This window comes from Mustela erminea, chromosome 11, assembly GCF_009829155.1.
Source record: "Mustela erminea isolate mMusErm1 chromosome 11, mMusErm1.Pri, whole genome shotgun sequence".
Taxonomy (NCBI): Eukaryota; Metazoa; Chordata; class Mammalia; order Carnivora; family Mustelidae; genus Mustela; species Mustela erminea.
In genome coordinates, this window is record NC_045624.1 from 70,527,053 (window position 1) to 70,549,448 (window position 22,396).

A 22,396-nucleotide genomic window follows, 5' to 3' on the forward strand; every position below is an offset into this window, starting at 1 on the left:
TGCCTTCGGCTCAGGTCATGATCCTGGGGTCCTGGGATCAAGTCCTACATCCGACTCCCCTGCTCTTTGGGGAGCCTGCTTCTCCCTCTCCCTCTGCCTGCTACTCCCCCTGCTTGTGCTCTCTCTGTGTCAAATAAATAAATAAAATCTTAAAAAAAAAAAAAAGAAAAAGAAATTGAGAACTGGTCTGGTGGTCAGAGAGGCAGCATCGGGAAAGAGATCACAGGACAGAAGAAGTGGCTCACTTGTAATAAAGGTCTACAATCTGGCCTCACAGGGAGCCTGAGCCACTAAATAAGCTACTGGAATAAAACTCAGTATGGAGAGCAGAGCAGATGTTAATTTTTATAATTTTGATTGTATTAGGGTTCTTCAGAGAAACAGAACCCATAGGATACATAAATATAAATACAAATATAAATATATGTGTATATACATACACAAATAGATAAACATTTAAACATATATATATATATAGAGAGAGAGAGAGAGAGAGAATCACATTACTTAACATCGCCGCGCCTCAGTTTCCTCTGCTCTAAAATGGAGATAAAAGTAGCTCCTACCTCAGAGAACTGTTACAGCGAATAAGGTAATATAAAACACCTGGAACAGTACCTGGTACATAGTAAGTGCAAGATAAATGTTTAAAAAACATATAACACTAGTATGAATCAACAGTGGAAGGTGGAAATCAAAAGACTATTCTCAATAAACACTAGCACCTGATGTTGGTCTTTAAAACGCTGACTAGTTTTATTACTCTCTCTCAGGCCATTCTCTACCTGGCCTGAGACTGACCTTAAAAAGAGAAATCCCGGGGCACCTGGGTGTCTCAGTGGGTTAAAGCCTCTGCCTTCAGCTTGGGTCATGATCCCAGGGTCCTGGGATCGAGCCTGGCATCAGGCTCTCTGCTCGGCAGGGAGCCTGTTTCCTCCTCTCTTTCTGCTTGCCTCTCTGCCTACCTGTGATCTCTGTCTGTCAAATAAATAAATAAAATCTTTAAAAAAAAAAAAAAAAAAAGAGAGAGAGAGAGAAATCCCTGCAGTGTGGCCATCTGACCCTGGTCTGCCCAACAGAACTAACCCAGAGGCCTCCAGCACGTACATGGACCTCGAAGATTCCCCAAAAGCCTCTACATTTACATTCCTTTACACTTGAAAACGGAGATGAATGATGAGTCCAGTCTGGAAGGCCAATGATAAACCAACATCTACTGTTCCCTACCCGGAGCTCTGCAGGCTCCCAACAGCAAGGAAAATCACCATCTGCAAAGGGATCCACTCAGAATATCTGGGAGTTTGTCTGCAGGCAAGGCAATATGGCTCTCTGTGATCCTGAGAACTCTCACACGAAGAACAGATTTTTAAACTTTAGGATGTTGACCAAACAGACCGGACTGTGACAGAGTAATTAATGACTTACTAAAAAAGCATTTCATAGAGAAAAGTCACTTCCGTAAACTCAGATCTAGGAAACCAAAACTGAAATCAGATGCAGGCTTCCTTTCCCCCACCTGCCAGTTTTCAGCACACTCACTTCTGAGACACACCCTCTAGTTTCTAAGCCAACTGACGTAGGAGCAGAGGATAAATAAACTTTCGCAGAAACTCAAATGAAGAAAATATTTTCCTCTAACATTGTAGGAGGAAGAAAACACAGATGTGGTATGTTTTCTGCACTGACATACATAGTTTTCCCCTTACGTATGCAGAAGAAATTAATGACAATTTGGATGAGTATAATGTCTACTATTAATATTATTGTTATTATTACAACATTTCATTGAATAGGAAGGTGTTCACTTCTCAACTAGAAGATTAAAAGACACCCCAAAACAAAAAATAGTATTTTAAGCCTCGAAATTCTAGACTGTTCATTACTGTGACAGGAGTCTGCTTTGCATTAGCTGAAAAATGAGTCATAACATTCCATAAAAGATGTCATTGAAAACTAGAGACACTTTTATTGATGAAATCGCCCAAGGATTAACAGCATCTTCAGAAAAAACATCTGATGAAAATTTAAAGATGTACTTCACATTGATCAAATGTATCTTCCACCATCTACTCTAAGGAGTAGGCAGCTGCCAGAAAATAAAACTCCCCAATAGCTTCTCAGATGTTAGGATCAGACAATATATAGAGAAGGACAGACAGGCAGAAGCAGAGACAGACAGACTACCACAGCAAGTCCTTGAAATTATGGCAGCTTCCTCTTCCCGGCTTAAAAAAAAAAAAAAAAAAAAAATCCTAGGTTTCTGCCTAACTTCCCCCAAAGCAAGGAACAAGGTAATGCAAGGGGGTGAAAAGATTACATTTCTGAATAAACGCCCAATCTACAACTGTCTTTAGAAAAGCCAGCAAACCCTACAAATAACACTAGAATTAAGAAATGTATGTGGGTTCAGTTGTGTAACAAATTTTGTTTCCTGTTTTGATACTGTTTGCTGAGTTCAGACCCAAGATTTCAGTCCCCTTCTAGTAAAGTATATAGAATTGAAAACAGTTATTTTAGGCACTCACTTTACTCCATGGCTTTCTTTCCTTTCCTACTTTCCCCCTTTAGCTTTCCCCTGATCTCATTACCCAAGGGTTTTCATATATGTGCAATCCCATATGACTTCCTAAATTACATAAAAACTCCTTTTGGGACAAGGGAGGGGATAAAGAGATCACGACTATGTGAAATACCTATGAACTGTGGCATAAATGGAGAAAACCCAGATGTTAGAAAGCAGCCATTCTTCTAGGGTCAACAATTTTTTTGAAAACAATTTTTTGAAAAGTTAAATTATTGAAACATACGGCTATCAAGACTCTGACAAAGGCTATAGGGGAAGCAGCGTGAGAGTGAAAGCTGCTCGATCAGAATATAAAGATTCTTAATCTGGTAGAGAAAATTGTAGAAAGCCATTCCTTTTTCATTTGCTCACATTCCCAACCAAACATTCAGGCCTAGCTCCCCAATGCCCAACCCTTATTTGAGAACCTGGCTTTTTATTTTTCCATGTGGGTGGTATGCTACTCCTGCATAAGGGCTGAGCTCATATTATTTCTCATGCAAGAAACTTGGGGAAACTCCATGAGATGTGTACTGGTGGGATGGGTCAAGAGGTGAGGCATTCCAAATGCAGGAGCCTGATCAGGCAGCAGAGGGGTCAGGCCCCTGGTTTAGGTGTTACCGCGAGTGGTGTGAGTGCAACTGAAGTGAGCTGTGCTTGATGGGCTGGAGGAGAAGGCACTTCGCAGATGGACCCATGAAAACGACTTAGATAGCAGAGCAACTGGAGGAGGGCTGGGTAAAAAGACAACTGTAAGACTGGTATGAATCAACAGTGGCATGTGAAACCAAAATCTTTCTGCAATTATATCTGCGTATAATCTGAGGCTGCGATTACAAATCTCCAGGGAAACCTTTAACCTTCAGATGCCCAGAATTGCATTAATCATGATCCTTGATTGCTAATACACAAGCATTTTTTTTCTATGCAAACATCTCTTGTAATTTATTCATCTGTTTATTTTATCATGTATTTTGGACGTATTATTGCAATGAAGTATAATGTGTATGAGAAGAACAAATCTGAAGGGTACTGCTCTACAAAACTTGTATGTCTTCATCAGTGTTGACCCGATCAAGACAAATATTTTTATATCAATTTTCCTTGTGTCCCTTCCCAGAAAGTATCTCCCTCCTAATAGGTAGCCAGTATTCTGATTTCTGCTACAATAGACTTATTTCGCCTATTCTTGGTCTTCATAAAACTGGAGTCCTACAATATGTTTTCTATTGTTACTGGCTTCTTTCGCTCAACATCATTTGTGTGAGATGTTGTTGTGCTCTAACCTTTATCTTTTTAATTGCTGGTAGGGTCAGGATACATTTCAAATAGGGTCAGTGTACGTTTAACTTTATTAAAACTGCCAACTCATTTCTCAGATTGGCTGAAACAATTTATATTCCCACCAGCAATGTGACAGTTCCACTGACTCATATTGTTACCAACATTTGGTACTGTCAGTCTATAATTTCAGCTATTCTTCTGGGTATGTGGTATTACCTCATTATAGTTTTACTCTGCATTCCCATAGTAGTTAAAGATTTTGGAGCACTTTTAGATTCCAATCCATTATATCCACTCGTGTGACTGTCTAACCCCCACTGGTTTCTCTCTCTCCCAGTATGCCAAGTCCAGTCCTGAACACTAGCCCAGAGTCAACAAAAGCTCTGAAGCTTATCTAGGTGGAGATCTCCCCTCTCTGGAATTTTAGCTCATGCAGTCCTTGTCATCAAGTCCAGCTACAACTTATGATAACTTCAAAAATAAGTAATTTATCTGATTTTTTTCTAGTTTTTGCAGTGGGAGTGTTGGTGGCCTGCTGTGACCTATGATATCACGAAGGGAAGTGGGAACTTCTCCGTTTCTTCTTTGGTCAGTTTTGGTAAGTTCTGTTTTTCAAGGAATGTTTTCAGTTCATCCTCGGTCTTCAAATTTGTTTTTAAAGTTGTTTGCAATATCCTCTAACCCTTGGAATTTTTACAGCATGTGATACTGGTTAGCTGTGTCATTTATATTTTTTGGTTACTCTTTCCACAGATGTGCCAATTTTATTAGACTTTATCAAGAACTACTTTTGGGCTTCTTTTGGTTCTATTGTAGCTTTTCTTTTTATAGATTTCTATTCTAATCTTTATTTTCTCTTTTCTCTACTTCCTTCGGGTTTATTCTATTCTTCTCTGAATTTATTCAGAGAATAAATTTATTTATTCAACTAAATTGACATTTAGTTCATTCAGTTGAATGGCTTTTCAGTAATTCTTCTAAATTTATAAAAGCATTTAGACCATAAATTCTCTCCAAGTATTGTTGACACTGTAGCTTACAAGTTTTCAAATGCATCATTTTAAATAAAAGCTGTAGCGGCACCTGGGTAGCTCAGTGGGTTCTCTGCCTTTGGCTCTGGTCATGATCTCAGAGTCCTGGGATCGAGCCCACACTGGGCTCTCTGCTCAGCAGGGAGCCTGCTCCCCGGCCCCTACCTGCCTACTTATGATCTCTCTCTCTCTCTCAAGTAAATAAATAAATAAGTATTGTATATATTTAAAGTGATCAACGTGATGAGTTGATGTATATATACATAGTGAAATGATTACGATAGTCAAGCTAATAACATAGCATCTTTTCATGGTTACCATTTATTGTGTGTGATAAATGTAATTAAAATCTACTCTCAGCATATTTCCAGTGTTTAACACAGTATTATTAGATACAATTGTCATGCTCGTACATTAGATCTCTAGCTTATTCCTCCTACAGAACCACAGATTTATACTCTTTGACCTACCTCTGTCCATCCCTTCCTCCTCCAGCCTCTGATATCCACTGTTATGAGTTTAACTTTGTTTTGTTTTGTTTTTAGATTCCACACAAAGGTGAGATCATATAGTACTTGAGTTTCTCTTTCTGGTTTATTTCTCCTAGCAAAATATCTTCCAGGGTCATCCATGTTGTCACAAAGGCAGGATTTTCTTCTCAGAAATGGCTGAGTAGTATATAGCATATGCTCTGTATGATCTGTCGATTGTTGAAAGTGATGTGTTGAAGTCCCTTACTATCATTGTATTATTTCTCCCTTCAGATCTATTAGTATTTGCTTAGTATCTTTAGGTGTTCTGATGGTAGGTGTATATTTAGGAAAATGAATTTCAAAATAATAAAAATGTTTGTAAAAAATTATGAGGGTAAAATGATTTTAGGGGGAAAAATCTTAAGACAGGAAGCTAGAAGCTATAAAAGAAAAATGTCTATACATTTGCTTGTATAAAAGCAACGTATTTTTAATTTACTCATTCTAAGGTTGTTGTGTTCCTATTCTACATTACTTCTAGATGCTAGGATTATAACAGTGAACAAAACACAAAATTATCAGATGAGTGGAATAGAGAACCCAGAAATGGACCCTCAACTCTACGGTCAACTTATCTTTGATAAAACAGGAAAGAATATCCAATGGAAGGGAGTCCTGGGTGGCTCAGTTGGTTAAGTTCCTGCCTTCAGCTCAGGTCATGATCCCAGGGTCTTGGGATCAAGTCTCACATCGGGCTCCTTGCTCACTGGGGAGCCTGCTTCTCCCTTTGCCTGCTGCTCTCCCTGTTTGTATCCCCCCCCTCTCTGCCTCTCTCTCTCTGACAAATAAAATCTTTTTAGGGGCGCCTGGGTGGCTCAGTGGATTAAGCCTTTGCCTTCGGTTCAGGTCATGATCTCAGGGTCCTGGGATCGAGCCCCGCATCGGGCTCTCTGCTCAGTGGGGAGCCTGCTTCTCCCTCTCTCTCTGCCTGCCTATCTGTCTACTTGTGATTTCTCTCTCTGCCAAATAAATAAAATAAAAAATCTTAAAAAAAAAATCCTTTTAAGGGACGCCTGAGTGGTTCAGTGGGTTGAGCCGCTGCCTTCGGCTCAGGTCATGATCTCAGGGTCCTGGGATCAAGTCCCGCATTGGGCTCTCTGCTCAGCAGGGAGCCTGCTTCCCTCTCTCTCTCTCTCTCTCTCTCTGCCTGCCTCTCCATCTACTTGTGATCTCTCTCTGTCAAATAAATAAATAAGATCTTTAAAAAAATCCTTTTAAAAAAGAAGAAGAAGAAAGAATATCCAATGGAAAAAAACAAATGGTTTTGGGAAAATTGGCCAGCCACATGCAGAAGAATGGAACTGGACCATTTCCTTACACCACACACAAAAATAAACACTGAATGGATGAAAGACCTCAATGTGAGACAGGAATCCATCAAAATCCTAGAGAAGAAAGCAAGCAGCAACCTCTTCGACCTCAGCCACAGCAACTTCTTCCTAGATACAAAAGGCAAGGGAAACAGAGGCAAAAATGAACTATTGGGACTTCATCAATATAAAAAGTTCTTGCACAGCAAAGGAAACAGTTGACAAACCCAAAAGTCAGCAAACAGAATGGGAGAAGATATCTGCAAATGACAAGTTAGATAAAGGGCTAATATCCAAAATCTATAAAGAACTTATCAAACTCAACACCCAAAGAACAAATAATCCAATCAAGAAATGTGCAGCCACTTTGGAAAAAGTGTGGAGATTCCTCAAGAAATTAAAAATAGAGCTTCCCTATGACCCTGCAATTGCACTCCTGGGTATTTACCCCAAAGATACAGATGTCGTGAAAAGAAGGGCCATCTGTACCCCAATGTTTATAGCAGCAATGGCCACGGTCGCCAAACTGGTAAGAACCAAGATGCCCTTCAACGGACGAATGGATAAGGAAGATGTGGTCCATATACACTATGGAGTATTATGCCTCCAACAGAAAGGATGAATACTCAACTTTTGTAGCAACATGGACGGGACTGGAAGAGATTATGTTGAGTGAAATAAGTCAGACAGAGAGAGTCAATTATCATATGGTTTCCCTTATTTGTGGAGCATAACAAATAGCATGGAGGACAAGGGGAGATGGAGAGAAGAAGGGAGTTGAGGGAAATTGGAAGGGGAGGTGAACCGCGAGAGACTATGGACTCTGAAAAACAATCTGAGGGTTCTGAAGCGGTGGGAGATGGGAGGTTTGGTGAACCAGGTGGTGGGTATTAGAGAGGGCACGGATTGCATGGAGCATTGGGTGTGGTGCAAAAACAATGAATACTGTTACGCTGGAAAAAATTAATTAAAATTTAAAAAAAAAAGAAAAGAAATGGGCATAAGATATGAACAGACATTTCTCTAAAGAAAAATCCAAATGTCCAACAGACTCATGAAAAAATGCTCAGCATCACTGGGCATCAGGGAAATATAAATCAAAACTATAATGAGATACCACCTCACATTGGTCAGAATGGCTAAAATTAACAAGTCAGGAGGTGACAGATGTTGGCAAGGATGCAGAGAAAGGGGAAACCCTTACACTGTTGGTGGGAATACAAGCTGGTGCAGTCACTCTGGAAAACAGTATGGAGGTTCCTCAAAAAGTTGAAAATAGAGCTACCCTACAACCCAGCAATTGCACTACTAGGGATTTACCCCAAAGATAAAAATGTAGTGACCCAAAGGGGCACCTTCTCTCCAGTGTTTATAGCAGCAATGTTCATAATAGCCAAACTGTGGAAAAAGCCCAGATATCCATTGATAAACTAGTGGATAAAGAAGATGTGGTATATATAGAATGGAATATTACTCAACCGCCAAAAAGATGACATCTTTCCTTTTGCAACAACATGAATGGAACTAGATGGTATTATGCTAAGAAAATAAGTCAGTCAGAGAAAGACAGTCATCATATGATCTCACTCATAAGTGGAATTTAAGAAACAAAAAGGCGGATCACAGAGGAAGGGAGGAAAAAATAAAACAAAATGAAATCAGAGAGGGGTACAAACCATAAGGGACTCCTAGTCATAGGGAACAAACTGAGGGTTTCTAGAGGGCAAGGTGGTTGGAGGGATGGGGGTAACTGGGTGATGGGCATTAAGGAGGGCACATGATATAAGGAGCACTGGATACTATATAAGACTGATGAATCATTAAACTCTACATATGAAACTAATAATACATTATATGTTAACTAATTGAATTTAAATTTTAAAATATAAATAAATCTTTTAAAAAAGAACCAAGTTGGAGAAAAAAATTTTTAAAAACACTTAAAAAATAAAGATTTTATTTTTTGTTATTATGGTTTATAGTTTGCTATATATATAATCTAACTTATTTATTATATTTGTCTTTTTATAGCTTTTTGAAGCATAATTAGTACATGAAACACTACATTGATTTAATGTATACAATTTGATGAATTTGGATATATGCATACACTTGTGATACCACTACCACTGTCATCTCCAAAAAAAAAAAAAAAACACCAACAAAACAAACAAAAAAACCCTCACAAACTTGTCCACCCACTTAGTGACTGGGTTTTAGTAGAAGGAGTCTGAAAAAAAACAAGTTAATTATTTAGTATTACCTAATGTAAGCCTAAGGAGAAAACTAAAGCAGAGAAAGGATATAAGGAATGGCAGGCCAGTGTGGGTGGAAGGTTTATTACAATTTAAAACAAGGTGTCCAGGAAAGGCATCACTGAGAAGGTGATTAACATAAACTGAACCCAAGCTTTGAGGGAAGTAAGAGAGCAGGTCATGTGGAATCTACCAAGCAGAAGAGACAATAAGTGCAAAGGCCATGAAGTGGGAAGAGACCAGGCATATTTGAAGAACAAAAAGGAAGCCAGCATATTTGGAGCAGAATAAGCAAGTGGGAAAGTGACAGGGCATGAAGTTGGATGGTAGACAGAGGCCAGACCTGAGGAGTTTGCATAAGCCACAACAGGACATTGGATTTTACTCTGGGTAAGATGGAAACCATTGAGAGTCTCTGGTTGCTTTTAGCAAAAATTATCATATTAGGGGCACCTGGGTGGCTCAGTGGGTTAAGCCACTGCCTTCGGCTCAGGTCATGATCTCAGGGTCCTGGGATCGAGTCCCGCATCGGGCTCTCCGCTCAGCGGGAAGCCTGCTTCCCTCTCTCTCTCTCTCTGCCTGCTTCTCTACCTACTTGTGATCTTTCTCTGTCAAATAAATAAATAAAATCTTTTTTAAAAAAAATTATCATATTAGCAAACCTTTGTTGAAATTAGCCATCTTTTTTATTTCCCCAAACCTTTATTTGGAGAGTAGACTGGAATTAGAGGAGAGGGTGTGCAGGAACAAGGAGGGAGAGAGACAGGAGGCAAGCTATGGCCTATGGGCTATTGTGATCATCCAGGCCAGAGATGATGGCAACTAAATGTAGTCAGATTCTGGTGTTTTTTAAAAGTATAGTTAAGAGAATTTGTTGCCAGATACAATACAGGTTGGGAGAGAATAAGAACAGTAAATGATGATTCTAAGAGTTTCAGCCAAATTGGAAAGATGGAGCTTCCAGGAACTGAAATGGGAAAGACTGCAGATGGAGGGGATATTGAAGGAAGACCAGGAATTCCATGTTGGCCATAGAAGGTCTAAGATGCATATAAAAGAAAGACATCCAAGTGAAGATGCTGGTAAGCAGGAGATAAATGAGCCATATATAAGTTTGTATGAATGTAAAGGTATAACACAAGAATATTTTACACACTGACAAGAAAAAAGACCCCCTCCCCCAAAAAAATCCAGGAGAAAAAGAGACAAAAGAAACAATTTACAGAAGAAATCTGAATGTCCAATAAACACATGAATAGATGCTCCAAATCGGTAGCAAGGAGAAAAATGTGAATCTTCCTATAACAAAGAGAGAATAAATCACACCTATCAGATTGGCAGAAATTTTGAAAGGCTGCCAAGAATAGGTGTTGGCAGGCATGTAGGACAAAGGGAACACTGGTTCACTGCCAATGGAAGTGAAAATTGGAACAAACACTAGTGCAATCATTTAGCAATATACTACAAAGTTGAAGATGTGCCTGTTCTAATCCAGCAATTCAATGTCTAATTATATTCCCTTGAACGGTAGACCTTCAATCCAGGGTACTTGTGTTTTTTGAGGGTATATGGAAGCCTTTCAATGCCTACCAGGGCATGGGAAAGAAATTAGGTTTAGACTTTCAATTTCATATCTATTCTTTCCTAAAAGTGATCTACCTAAAAACAATGCCCATTTCATTCACTCTAAGGCTCCTTTAATTTTTCCTGTTCTTCCAACCCTTTTACAAAACCCTTCCCATTTTAAAATGCCTGGAGCATTGACTCACCAGAGTAAACCACTCCAGAGCAATTTTTCCTTTGCAGCAATAACTGGTAACACTCCAGAAGGAAGCAGCTCTATCAGCCTGGGGCCCAGACTGGGGATAATAAGGAGCAGAGCCCAACAAACCTTCAACATGGAATGTGGGAGGAGAAATAATGAAACTTTGTTGTTCTAAGCCACTGAAATATGGGGGTTGGTTGTTACTGCAGCATAAATTGACTATCCTGACTGATACAGAGGCATGCCTCTTCTCATTCTAAACTTTATTATGGTGTCTGGCCCCCAGTGTAAAAACCTCAGGGACACCAAACAAAGAAGCAATTTGAATTACAGTTTTCTTCCTTAATGATTGACTAATGTACCATAACCCAAAGGTCTTTCGGTGCTTTATAAATATTTGTCTTAAGATAGAGAAGTGGAGTGTAAAGAACAGGATATTTTGGCCCATGCTGGGTTATTGTGAACTTAAATTGTGGTGGAGGAAGACAGGAGAAATGACATTCATTTGACCACTTCATCTCTTCAGTCACGCTCTCCTTACCACACAAGCCTTCTTGAGGGAAGTCCCACAAGAGCAGTGCAAGGAGAACGTTAGTAAGAAATAGTGAATGCCGAGAGGGGTTTTCTCACATATTTACATGAAGTTAACTTTCTTTTTTAAAAGATTTTATTTATTTTATTTGAGAGAGCATGCATGCACATGTGTAACATGTGGGAGGGTGGGTAGAAGGAGAGGGAGAGAATCTTAAGCAGATTGCATGCTGACCAAAGTAGGGCTCCATCTCGGGACCCTGGGAGCATGACCTGAGCAGAAACCAAGAGTCAGATGTTTAATGGACTGAGCCACCAGGAGCCTCGCATATTAACTCTCATCAGCTGGTCTCAAAATCCTCAAAATCCTCAAATCCTTAAAATGCCTTCATCTGAAAAGAAATAAGTCTTCGAATAACTAAAGCAGAACAAGTTAGTGATGTTGCTTCATTTACAAGAAACTGGAAAGTTATTTAAACTACCTAATATTTCAAAATATACTGCATGGAATGAGGAATGACAATTGAATGGCTATCTTTCAGATTCAGTGTACATTCTTCGATATAAACTTACTGTGACTCTCACTATGTGTAAGTGTTCAAAGTATTCTCTGTGTCTTAGTCTCCTTGGCTATAAAATGGTGATAAATACAAGAGCTCTCTCATAAGATTGTTATGAGAGATCGATCAGTTATCATTTACAGAGCACTTGGAACAGAATAAACACTATTTTCTATTAAACAACAAATAAATTAGTAAATAATTATTCCATAAGATAGTTAAAGCATATTTGCCAAATCGTATTATGAAGTATGTATACCACTTACATAATTATAAGATAATTATGTAAGATTATATAAAATGATCTGATTTCACCCTATAAAATGTTTTTTGCTCCTATTAAATTATGGTTCAATGTATTTACAGCAAATATACCCTTTTTTTAAAAAAATTATTTTGTTTATTTGAGAGGGAGCGAGCAGGGGGAGAGGCAGAAGGAGAGGGAAAGAATCTTAAACAGGCTCTCCACTGAGTGTGGAGATGAAACCAAGAATCAGACACTAACCAACTAAGCCGCCCAGGCACCCCAACCCTTATTTTTTTTTTTTAAGATTTTATGTATTTATTTGACAGAGAGAAATCACAAGTAGATGGAGAGGCAGGCAGAGAGAGAGAGAGAGAGAAGCAGGCTCCCCGCTGAGCAGAGAGCCCGATGCAGGACTCGATCCCCGGACCCTGAGATCATGACCCGAGCCGAAGGCAGCGGCCCAACCCACTGAGCCACCCAGGCGTCCCCAACCCTTATTTTTTAAATAGAGAGAAAAGATATGATGTCTATTGGAAGTATTAAAATTATTTCTAATTTTTCACATGATTCCTAATTATTTCTAGAAGATAAAAATGGGAGTTTCAATACACACACAAACACACAAACACAATATACACATACTTTCTTACCTAAAGAAGTCTCATGTCTTTGCTTACTCCTTTTCACATATATCATGTTATTTTGCCTACACATTATATTGTGTTATTTCAAATTAAATAATGAGAAACATACTGTCCTACCTTATATTATGACTTATGAAAAGAATAATTTATATTAGAGCTCTCTCTCTCGCTCTCTCTCTATATATATATATCACATTAACCTCCTTTTCTTCTATTAGTCTATTTTATGAGATGAATTTTTAGTTCTCATTGGCTGTTATAATAGACCTTGAAAAGTGTATTAACACACATATAAATTTTTAAAAATGAAGTCACATTTTTTCTAACAGAAACTTTAATGGACTGATTAGCTTTGCAAATTATATTTCAGGTTGCCATTTTCAATGAATTGAATTAGATAAATCTACATTTCTAAGATTTTGATGAAAATTTCTTTAAAACATGAAATTATAGCTGTTTATAAAAAGTTATCATATTAGTGAAGCTGTATTGAAATTAACAATGTATTTATTTTCTCCAAACTTTCTGATTATATTGGTTTAAACAAGATGTCTCTAGGTAAAACAGCAACAGGTATGATTTTTCCGTAGGATCACTGAAGTCTTGCTTGTATATTTCTTGGAATCTGAGAATATAAATGACTATAATATCTGTATGACAAAATGTTTTGTAAGTCAGGGTATTTCCAAATCTTTGCTTTCAATAGAATTGAAGGCAAATCTAATTGAGTTGTCAGCTGATATGACATTAACATTTACGACAGATAATTATATTCATTTTTACAGTATAACTCATCAGAAGTTCACATAATTGAAATAGTTTTAGCAAAATACTCCATTCTCCCCCACCTTTTTATATGAACAAGATTCTTAGCAGCTTCAGCTATAAAAATAAAAAGCATGAATAGGATTGATGCTGAACTCATAACTTTCTAGCAATAATAATTATTTTTTCATAGATACATAAATTAATTTAAAAACCACTCAAATATATTTTATCAAATATGCTTTTAGTAAAATTGTAATATCTATGCTTCATAACCATTGACCAAAATAATTATTATGTTGCCTTGACCAATTTTGTACTGCTTATAATGGTCCTAATAACTCAACTCAGAGTCAAATGTTTTAATATTCAGAGTCTTTCAGTCACAGAGAAAAAAATTTAAAAGTTTTTGATGTGTATTTTTGTTGTAGAGAAATATGATAGGGCAATAGAGAAAATATTTTCAAACATCAAAAAATGTATTAGAATAAGACTCTGTAGAGTGCATTGGACACCTGAGTTGAAGTTGGAAAAGGAGCAATGTGAAATTTCAGATTATATATACAGCTTCTTATGTTTCTTTATTTTGGTGGTGATGATGCTTATCAACCTGCTTTGACATCTGAATGTTTTGAACGGTTTTATTTTAAAATATTGATATTTACAGTAAACTGAAAATCACATCATTTGCCACTATTCAAATTTTGAATGAAAATGTATAAATACTATCTTTAAAATGAGCAAGAAGGGCGCCTGGGTGGCTCAGTCGTTAGGCATCTGCCTTCAGCTCAGGTGTGATCCTGGGGTCTTGGGATCGAGCCCCACATCAGGCTCCCTGCTCAGCAGGAAGTCTGTTTCTCCCTCTCCTACTCCCTCTGCTTGTGTTCTCTCTCTTACTCTATCTCTCTCCCTGTCAAATAAATAAAATATTTAGAAAAAAATAAAATAAAATGTGCAAGAAATTACATAGTTTGCTAAAACTATTTTAGGGGTAAATAGACCAAAAAAGTTGCTTTAAAGAAATTCTCACACATGTGCACATGGAGAAAGGTGAAAAAACATCATTCTAACATTGCTCCAAATAAGAAAAACTTAGGGCAAAACTATCCATCAAAAGGAGAATAGGTAGAACAAAAATGTGTATATAACAAATGAAATACTACTACATAGGAATTAAAGGGGTGAAACAGATGCATATCAATGAACACAACGGATGTCCAAACAATAATGTTGATAAGAAAGATACTCAAATAGATGCTTAAACGAGATTTTAAAAAAACATTTAAAACTAGAAAATACAGGGCGCCTGGGTGGCTCAGTGGGTTAAGCCGCTGCCTTCGGCTCAGGTCATGATCTCAGAGTCCTGGGATCGAGTCCCGCATCGGGCTCTCTGCTCGGCGGAGAGCCTGCTTCCCTCTCTCTCTCTCTACTTGTGATTTCTCTCTGTCAAATAAATAAATAAAATTTAAAAAAAATAAAAATAAATAAAAAAAAACTAGAAAATACAAAATAAAATTTTAAAGCAAATGTGAAATTAATAAACATCAAATTCATAATAGAGGTGAATCCCTGAAAGAGAAGGAAAAATGAGATTGAAGAGGGATACACAAAGATTTTAACTGAATCTGTAATTTTTTTCTTATTTAATAAACCTGATGCAGTTACAATCAAATGCTAGGGTTATTAAAACTTCTTAAACCCTGGGGTACCTGGGTGGCTCAGCGGGTTAAAGCCTTTGCTTTCGGCTCAGGTCATGATCCCAGGGTCCTGGGATGGAGCCCCTCATCCAGCTTTATGCTCGGTAGTGAGCCTGCTTCCCCTTCCCCGCCTCTCTGCCTGCATGTGATCTCTGTCTGTCAAATAAATAAATAAAATCTTAAAAAAAAAAAAAAACAACTTATTAAACCTGGGAGGAGAGCATGTGGGGTGTCATATACTTATCTTTATAGTTGAACGATTTCATGATAAAAGGAGCTAAAAGAGGGGCACCTGGGTGGCTCGGTCAGTTCAGTGCCTGACTCTTGATCTCAGCTCAGGTCCCGATCTTAGAGTTATGAGTTAAAGCCCCAAACTGGGTTACACGGTGGGGATGGAGCCTACTTAAAAGAAAGAAAGAAAGAAAGAAAGATGGGTGCCTGGGTGGCTCAGTCATTGAGCAGTGTCTTCAGCTCAGGTCATGATTCTGGGGTCCTGGGATGGAGTCCCAAGTTGGGCTTCCTGCTAGGCGGGAAGCTGCTTCTCCTTCCCCCACTTCCCCTCCTTGTATTCCCTCTCTCGCTGTCTCTCTCTGTCAAATAAATAAATAAAATCTTTAAAAAAAGAAAAGAAAGAAAGCTAGCTAAAAGAAAACTAATAGTACAATGTATCCTAAAGGGTAGAGAAAATAAAAAATAGATAGATAGATAGATAGATAGATAGATAATACCTAATATATATATATATATATATATATATATATATATATATATATTCATTGGAAAAAGAAAAATAAAGTACAAAGAAAAAACAGTGAATTAGAAAAATACAAAATAAGGTGGTGGAAGTAAGTTAAATTGTATCAGGGATCAGTATTCATAAAGAGAAGAAACTCACTATTGAAATCACAGTATTTAAAAAGAGAATAAGGTCACTGTTGAAAGACAAAAATCCTCAGATTTTTTTTTTTAAAGCCAGCCACGTAAGGCTTGCAAGAGGCACAACTTAGATAAAAGGACATGGAAAGGTCAATAATGAAAAAAGGACTTAAGAAATACCAAGCAAATTATTTCCCTTTCCCAAGGGAAGCTGTTGTAGCAATACTAACAATATATAAAGTGGAATTTAAGGCAAAAGGCAATAATGGGGATAAAGAAATACACTACATAATTTAAAAGACCACCTCACTAAGGTTTAAAAGCCATGAATTTATTGTGCACTTAACAATGTACATACAAAAAGCAAAAAACCTGACAAAAGTGTAATGGGATTTGGATAAATCACAATCGTGGAGGGAGATTTTTATCTTATTTGTATCAATAAAATAATTTTAGTAACTTCCCTCACCTCCCCCCATACCTCATCCTTAGGGTATAGAAAACATGGACAATCAAATTAGTATATAGACTGCATGGTTATATATAAGAACTCCCAGAAAATGCAAACAAACAAAATAAAAGTATATTTTCTTTGAAGGGCACACAGAGCAATGACAAAAAGCTAGCACAGGTTAGCTTTCAAAAGAAGTCTCAACAGATTCCAAGTCACCATCACACAGATCACATTTTGTTCCCACAATAAAATTAAGTTACAAATTAATAAAATAACACTTCTTAAGTACTAATATGTTTGGAAACTTTTTAAAAAGATTTTATTTATTTATTTGACACAGGGAGAGAGATCACAAGGAGGCAGAGGGGCAGGCAGAGAGGTGTGGCTTGGCCAGGCGGGATGCAGGCTCCCTACTGAGCAGAGAGCCTGATGCGGGGCTAGATCCCAGCACTCTGACATTATGATCTGAGCTGAAGACAGAGGCTTAGCCCGCTGAGCCACCCAGGCACCCCTAAACTTTTTTTTTTAATGTAGTCTTAAAATAAGGAGAAAGAAGTCTCCGCTCCTACCCAGTCCTGTTTCCAAGAGCTAAATTGGAGTTTAAGCTCCACCTCGAACAATGGCAGTAACACGAGGCTCCCACTAGATGTCAGTGTTACTTTATATTTGTTTTCATTTGCCCTCATGGGGGCGTCAAATTTCAAGCTAGACCACCCAGTCCAAAGATTTGCTTCAGACCCAGCCTAAAGCCCTTCAAGGTTTCATTCAAATATCTATAAATAATAATATTTATAGTAAATAATTCTAATGTTCCATACGAAAGTAAATTTTTATCACACAACACCTTCCTAAATCCCTGTGTATTTCCCATGGATTATTTTTTGGCTTGCTAAAGCTGTTTTGTATAATTTTAAGGCCTTTAAAGAGACAAAGTCAAGACAAAAAGTATTTCCTACTGCTTTGGGAACAAACATACCTCTCTATAGTCTTTCATTCATAGATGTGCAGAAAATGAGTCCCTCTGAGAAATAACCTGTGGCAAAACTAATATTAATATTAAAAGAGATTTTGAAAAACCATCTATTCTAACTGCCTGCATCTTAAAAACTGAAAAAAATGGTCAACTATTCTATTTTTAAGGACTGCAGGGAAGGAAATCATCAGTCAGGAAGTTCTTCTTCCGTCTAATCTAAATCCCTCCTGGTGAAAATCATCCCATTTCCTTTAGCGTGAACCTTTCTAATGAGGTTGAAGGAATAAACTGCCCACCATCCTCATGGGGAGAATAACCCTTTACATTCTGGAACATGTGTACATTAGTTCTCCCACTCCTTAACCATGCAGGATACGTTCTAAGACACATATCCCCCACCCCCGCCACCACAAACTGGGGATACCACTGAACCTTTATACAGTTTTTTCCTGTAGGTACATTTCCATGGTAACGCTTAATTTATAAATTAGGCACAGTAAAAGATTTAAAAGAATAACTAAGGGGCGTCTGGGTGGCTCAGTGGGTTAAGCCGCTGCCTTCGGCTCAGGTCATGATCTCAGGGTCCTGGGATCGAGTCCCGCATCAGGCTGTCTGCTCAGCAGGGAGCCTGCTTCCTCCTCTCTCTCTCTCTCTCTGCCTGCCTCTTTGCCTACTTGTGATCTCTCTCTGTCAAATTAAAAAAAAATCTTTAAAAAAGAATAACTAATAATAAAATAGAACAATCATAACAATACATTGTCATAAAAGTTAAGTAAATGTGTCCTTTTCTCAAAATATCTCATCATACCGTCCTTGCCCTTCTGCCCCGGATGACGTGAGATGGTAAAACGCCTACGTAAGGAGATGAAGCGGGGGGAATGACGTAGGCACCGCGACGCGGCGACTCGGACCGAGGATGGTTTGCTTCCCCTCCGTGGTCGCGGGGATTCCTGGGGAAACGAAGCACAGAAGCCAAGCGGCGGAGAAGCCAGGACTCGCGTGTGTAAGGCTCTCCTGAACCACGGAGTGGATGTCCAGACGGCAGGCTGCAGAGAGCGGCGGGCAGGTAAGGTAGACGTAGCCGGAAAGTTACGCGGTCCAAAGACGCTACCAGAAACCCTGTCCTGAGGAGACCTATCCTCGACCTCAAGAGATGTGTGCTTCTATCTCCACTCGACTCCGCCAGCCGTCTCGGTTCCCTTAGAGGGTTGGATTCGATATAATCCTGATTGAGCACCTCCTGCGAGTGAGAGGCTGTCATTAATTCTGGTAGTTCTCAAAACGGGCCTGTGCGGTAGGAGGGATTATGATCGCCATCCCCGGTACCATGATGATTATAGCCGCTTCCACGTGAGGAGACTGGGGTTTAGGAAGGTTAATTACTTTGCCCAAGGGCACGCAGGTAGTAAGAGACCGAGTGCGGACTTTCCGTTGTGGGGGACTCCAAGGCAGTGCCTCGGCAATGCACGTCCATTCTTTTTTTTTTTTTCCTTTTTTAAAGATTTTATTTATTTATTTGACAGACAGAGATCACAAGTAGGCAGAGAGAGAGAGAGAGAGAGGGAAACAGGCTCCCCGCTGAGCAGAGAGCCGGATGCGGGACTCGATCCCAGGACCCTGAGATCATGACCTGAGCCGAAGGCAGCGGCTTAACCCACTGAGCCACCCAGGTGCCCCACTGCACGTCCATTCTTAAAGACCTTACACCTTACAGTGTTGGGCTCTTAAAAAGGATGCATGAAAATAGGAAGTGGAGGTGGGGTTCCTTATCTGAGTCCCTGCTCCTCCCTTGACCTGAATAGGGGTAATCGAAAATTAACAGTGTGTGTTAATATGTGATGATCGGCTGTTCTGTTTCTATATCAGGGACAGTGGTATCAGATATAAGAAAGTAATTTCTCATTATAAAGATCATTACAAATGAAAATGGGGAGCAGGGCGCCTGGGTGGCTCAGTCAGTTAGGCATCTGATTCTTGGTTTCGGCTCAGGTCATGATCTCAGGCTTGCGAGATCAAGCTGTGCTCCCTGCTCAGCAGAGTCTGCTGAAAGATTCTTTCCCTCTGTCCTCCTGTCCCATCTCTCTCTCTCACTCTGAAATAAATAAATATATGAAATTTTTTTAAAAAATGAAAATGGTTAGCAAGTGAAGTTGTGGGATCTACCATTCTGTCTTTAAAAATAAGAAATATTGGCCACGGACTTTCTGCCTCCTTCCGGTTCCGGCTTGCGGCGAACGCTTGCGGCGACATGAAGCTGCTCACCCACAACCTGCTGAGCTCGCATGTGCGGGGGGTGGGGCCCGGTGGCTTCCCACTGCGCCTCCAGGCCACCGAGGTCCGCATCAACCCGGTGGAGTTCAACCCCGATTTCGTGGCGCGTGTGATACCCAAGGTGGAATGTGCGGCGCTTCTGGAGGTGGCGGATACCTTGCATCTGGTCGAGGTGCCCAAGGGGCCGATTGAAGGGTTTGAGCATGATGAGAAATTCCTGAGGCAGATGCACCACGTGCTGCTGGAGGTGGATGTGCTGGAGGGCACTTTGCAGTGCCCAGAGTCGGGACATCTGTTCCCCACCAGTCGCGGAATCCCTAACACGCTGCCGAGTGATGAGGAAACCGAGACTTAACCGCGCCAGGCATTAGTTTTTCAGTCCGTAACCACGAATGGTTTTGTTTATGTATAATATGTTTGTTAGGTCTGTCTTGTATCCCCCAACCTTGACCCAGTGACACACGAAACACAGTGTTCTTGAGCTCGATATATTTCTTTTTCTCATTAAAGGTTCAAAACCAAAAATAAATAAATAAATAAATAAATATAAATAAAAATAAAAATAAGAAATATTTGCAATTGGAATTGAATCTGCCCCTACCTGAAATCATTCTTTCCAAGTCCTGGTCAGTCATGAACATTGACCATCGGGGTCCTTTGGCTCTCAGATAACTGTTGTGTCCCTCCCTCGTTCCTTCCTTCCTTCTTCCCTCTGTCCGTCCCTCCCTCCCCCTTCTTCCTCCCTCCCTCCTCTCCCTCCTCCCTCCTTCCCTTCTTTCCTTTCTTCCTTCCTTTCCTTTTCCTCTTTTCTTTTTGAAACAACCAGAGGTGAGGTGGGGCCAGGAAGAGGAGGGGGTGATAGAGAAATGAATGAAAGTGGCCAAAAGGTATGAACTTCTAGTTATAAGATAAATTAAGTTCTGGGGATATAATGTACAATGTGGTGACTATAGTAAATAATACTGTGTTGTATATGTGTTAAGTTCCTAAAAGAACAGATCTTAAAAGTTCTCATCAGGAGGGGAAAAAAGTTTGTAACTATGTGAGTTGATGGGTGTTAACTAAGCTTACTGTGGGAATCATTTTGCAGTCCATACATATATCAAATCATTATGTTCTACACCTTAAACTAATACAATGTTATATGGCAATTACATCTCAAGAAATTAGAAAAAAAATGTTAATTACAAAACAACCATATATTCATTGAGAAGAAAAATTAAGCTATGTAGGCATACAGAAAGCAAAAAAAGATTAAAGATCTCACCTGCCATCTTTCCACTCCCTTTCTCCAGGTGGTAACCACTGATAATAGTTTGATGGGTATCCTTTATGGCATTTCCTATGCATTTAAAAAGAAAAAGGAAGGAGAAAAGAAAAAGAAAGAAGGGAGTTATTTTTACAAAACCGAGATAATATTATTCATGTTGTTCTATAGCCTGGTTCTTTCTCATGAAACTATCTCATACACATCTAATAGTTATACTTTCTTGTAGCAGCTGCACAGTATTTATTAACCTACATGGCCATAATTTGTTAACCATAGCCCTACTGGTAGACATTTAACTGTCTCCAGTTTGTTCTTATTTCAAGCCATGCTACGGTGAGGTCATTGCCAATATATCATTTTGCACTTGATATGACTATTTCTAGGGACAGGTTTTTACAAGGGGAATAGCTGATTCAAAGGTACAGCTGTTCCAGTTTTGACAGACCCTGCCAAAGTGTCCTCCCAAGTCTCTAAGAAGTTATGGGTCCACCAATTACTAGTTTAGGAGTTTTTATCTTTTTAATTCTTTCTGTGTAATAGAAACAATTCTTCCACAAAACAAGCAAATAGAAGTGATGAATAGAGAATATATTCTTTCTCTCTCTCTCTCTCTCTCTATATATATATATAAGGCTTAAGGATCATCATTTAAGAATCCTTTTACATCCTTCTTTCAATATTTTATGAAATTGTTACGTTATCTCATAGAAAAAGAGTGGCAAGAATGAAATTGGTTTGTTTCTTGGCTTTTTAAAAAAATACTTTTTTCCCCCCAGAGCAATTTCAGGTTCTCTGCAAAATCAAGGGGAAAGTACATAGATTTCCTATATATTCCCGGCTCTATAGATTCCTGCATTATATACATTTGTTAAAATTGATAAACCCACATTGACACATTATAATTACCCAAAGTCCATAGTTGACATTGGGGTTCACTCTTAGTATTGTATATTCTATGGGCTTCAGCAAATGATAAATAACCGCCATTATCATTTCCCCCCTCCCCAATCTCTGGCAACCAGCAATCTTTTTATTGCCTGCATAGTTTTGCCCTTTCCAGAATACCATCTGGTCGGAATCGTATAGCGTGCAGTCGATTGCAGACTCTTTCTTTCACTGAGGAGTATACGTTCAAGGTTCTTCGGTGTCTTTTCATGGCTTGATAGCTCATTTATTTTTAGTGCTGAGTAATTCTCTATTATCTGGGTGTACCATAGTTTATTTATCCATCCACCTACTGAAAGACACCTCGGTTTCTTCTAGGTTCGAGCACTTATGAATAAAACATCTTTGTGCAGGATTTTGTGTGAGAATAAGTTTTCAGCTCCTTTGGGTAACTACCAGGGAGTGCAACGGCTGGATCATAG

At 39.0% G+C, this 22,396-nt stretch overlaps 1 protein-coding gene across 1 annotated transcript; it reads left to right on the forward strand.

The window, feature by feature from the left end:
• The first annotated feature begins 19,716 nt into the window (after positions 1-19,716).
• LOC116568914 (multifunctional methyltransferase subunit TRM112-like protein) lies at positions 19,717-20,284 on the forward strand. The gene has a single exon (XM_032304743.1). It carries the CDS (start codon positions 19,737-19,739, stop codon positions 20,112-20,114), a length of 378 nt encoding a protein of 125 aa, XP_032160634.1. The 5' UTR covers positions 19,717-19,736; the 3' UTR covers positions 20,115-20,284.
• The last annotated feature ends 2,112 nt before the right edge of the window (positions 20,285-22,396 follow it).

Bases quoted from the DNA above. Each gene is read 5' to 3' on its own strand.
- LOC116568914 (XM_032304743.1), top strand. From the start codon at position 19,737: ATGAAGCTGCTCACCCACAACCTGCTGAGCTCGCATGTGCGGGGGGTG.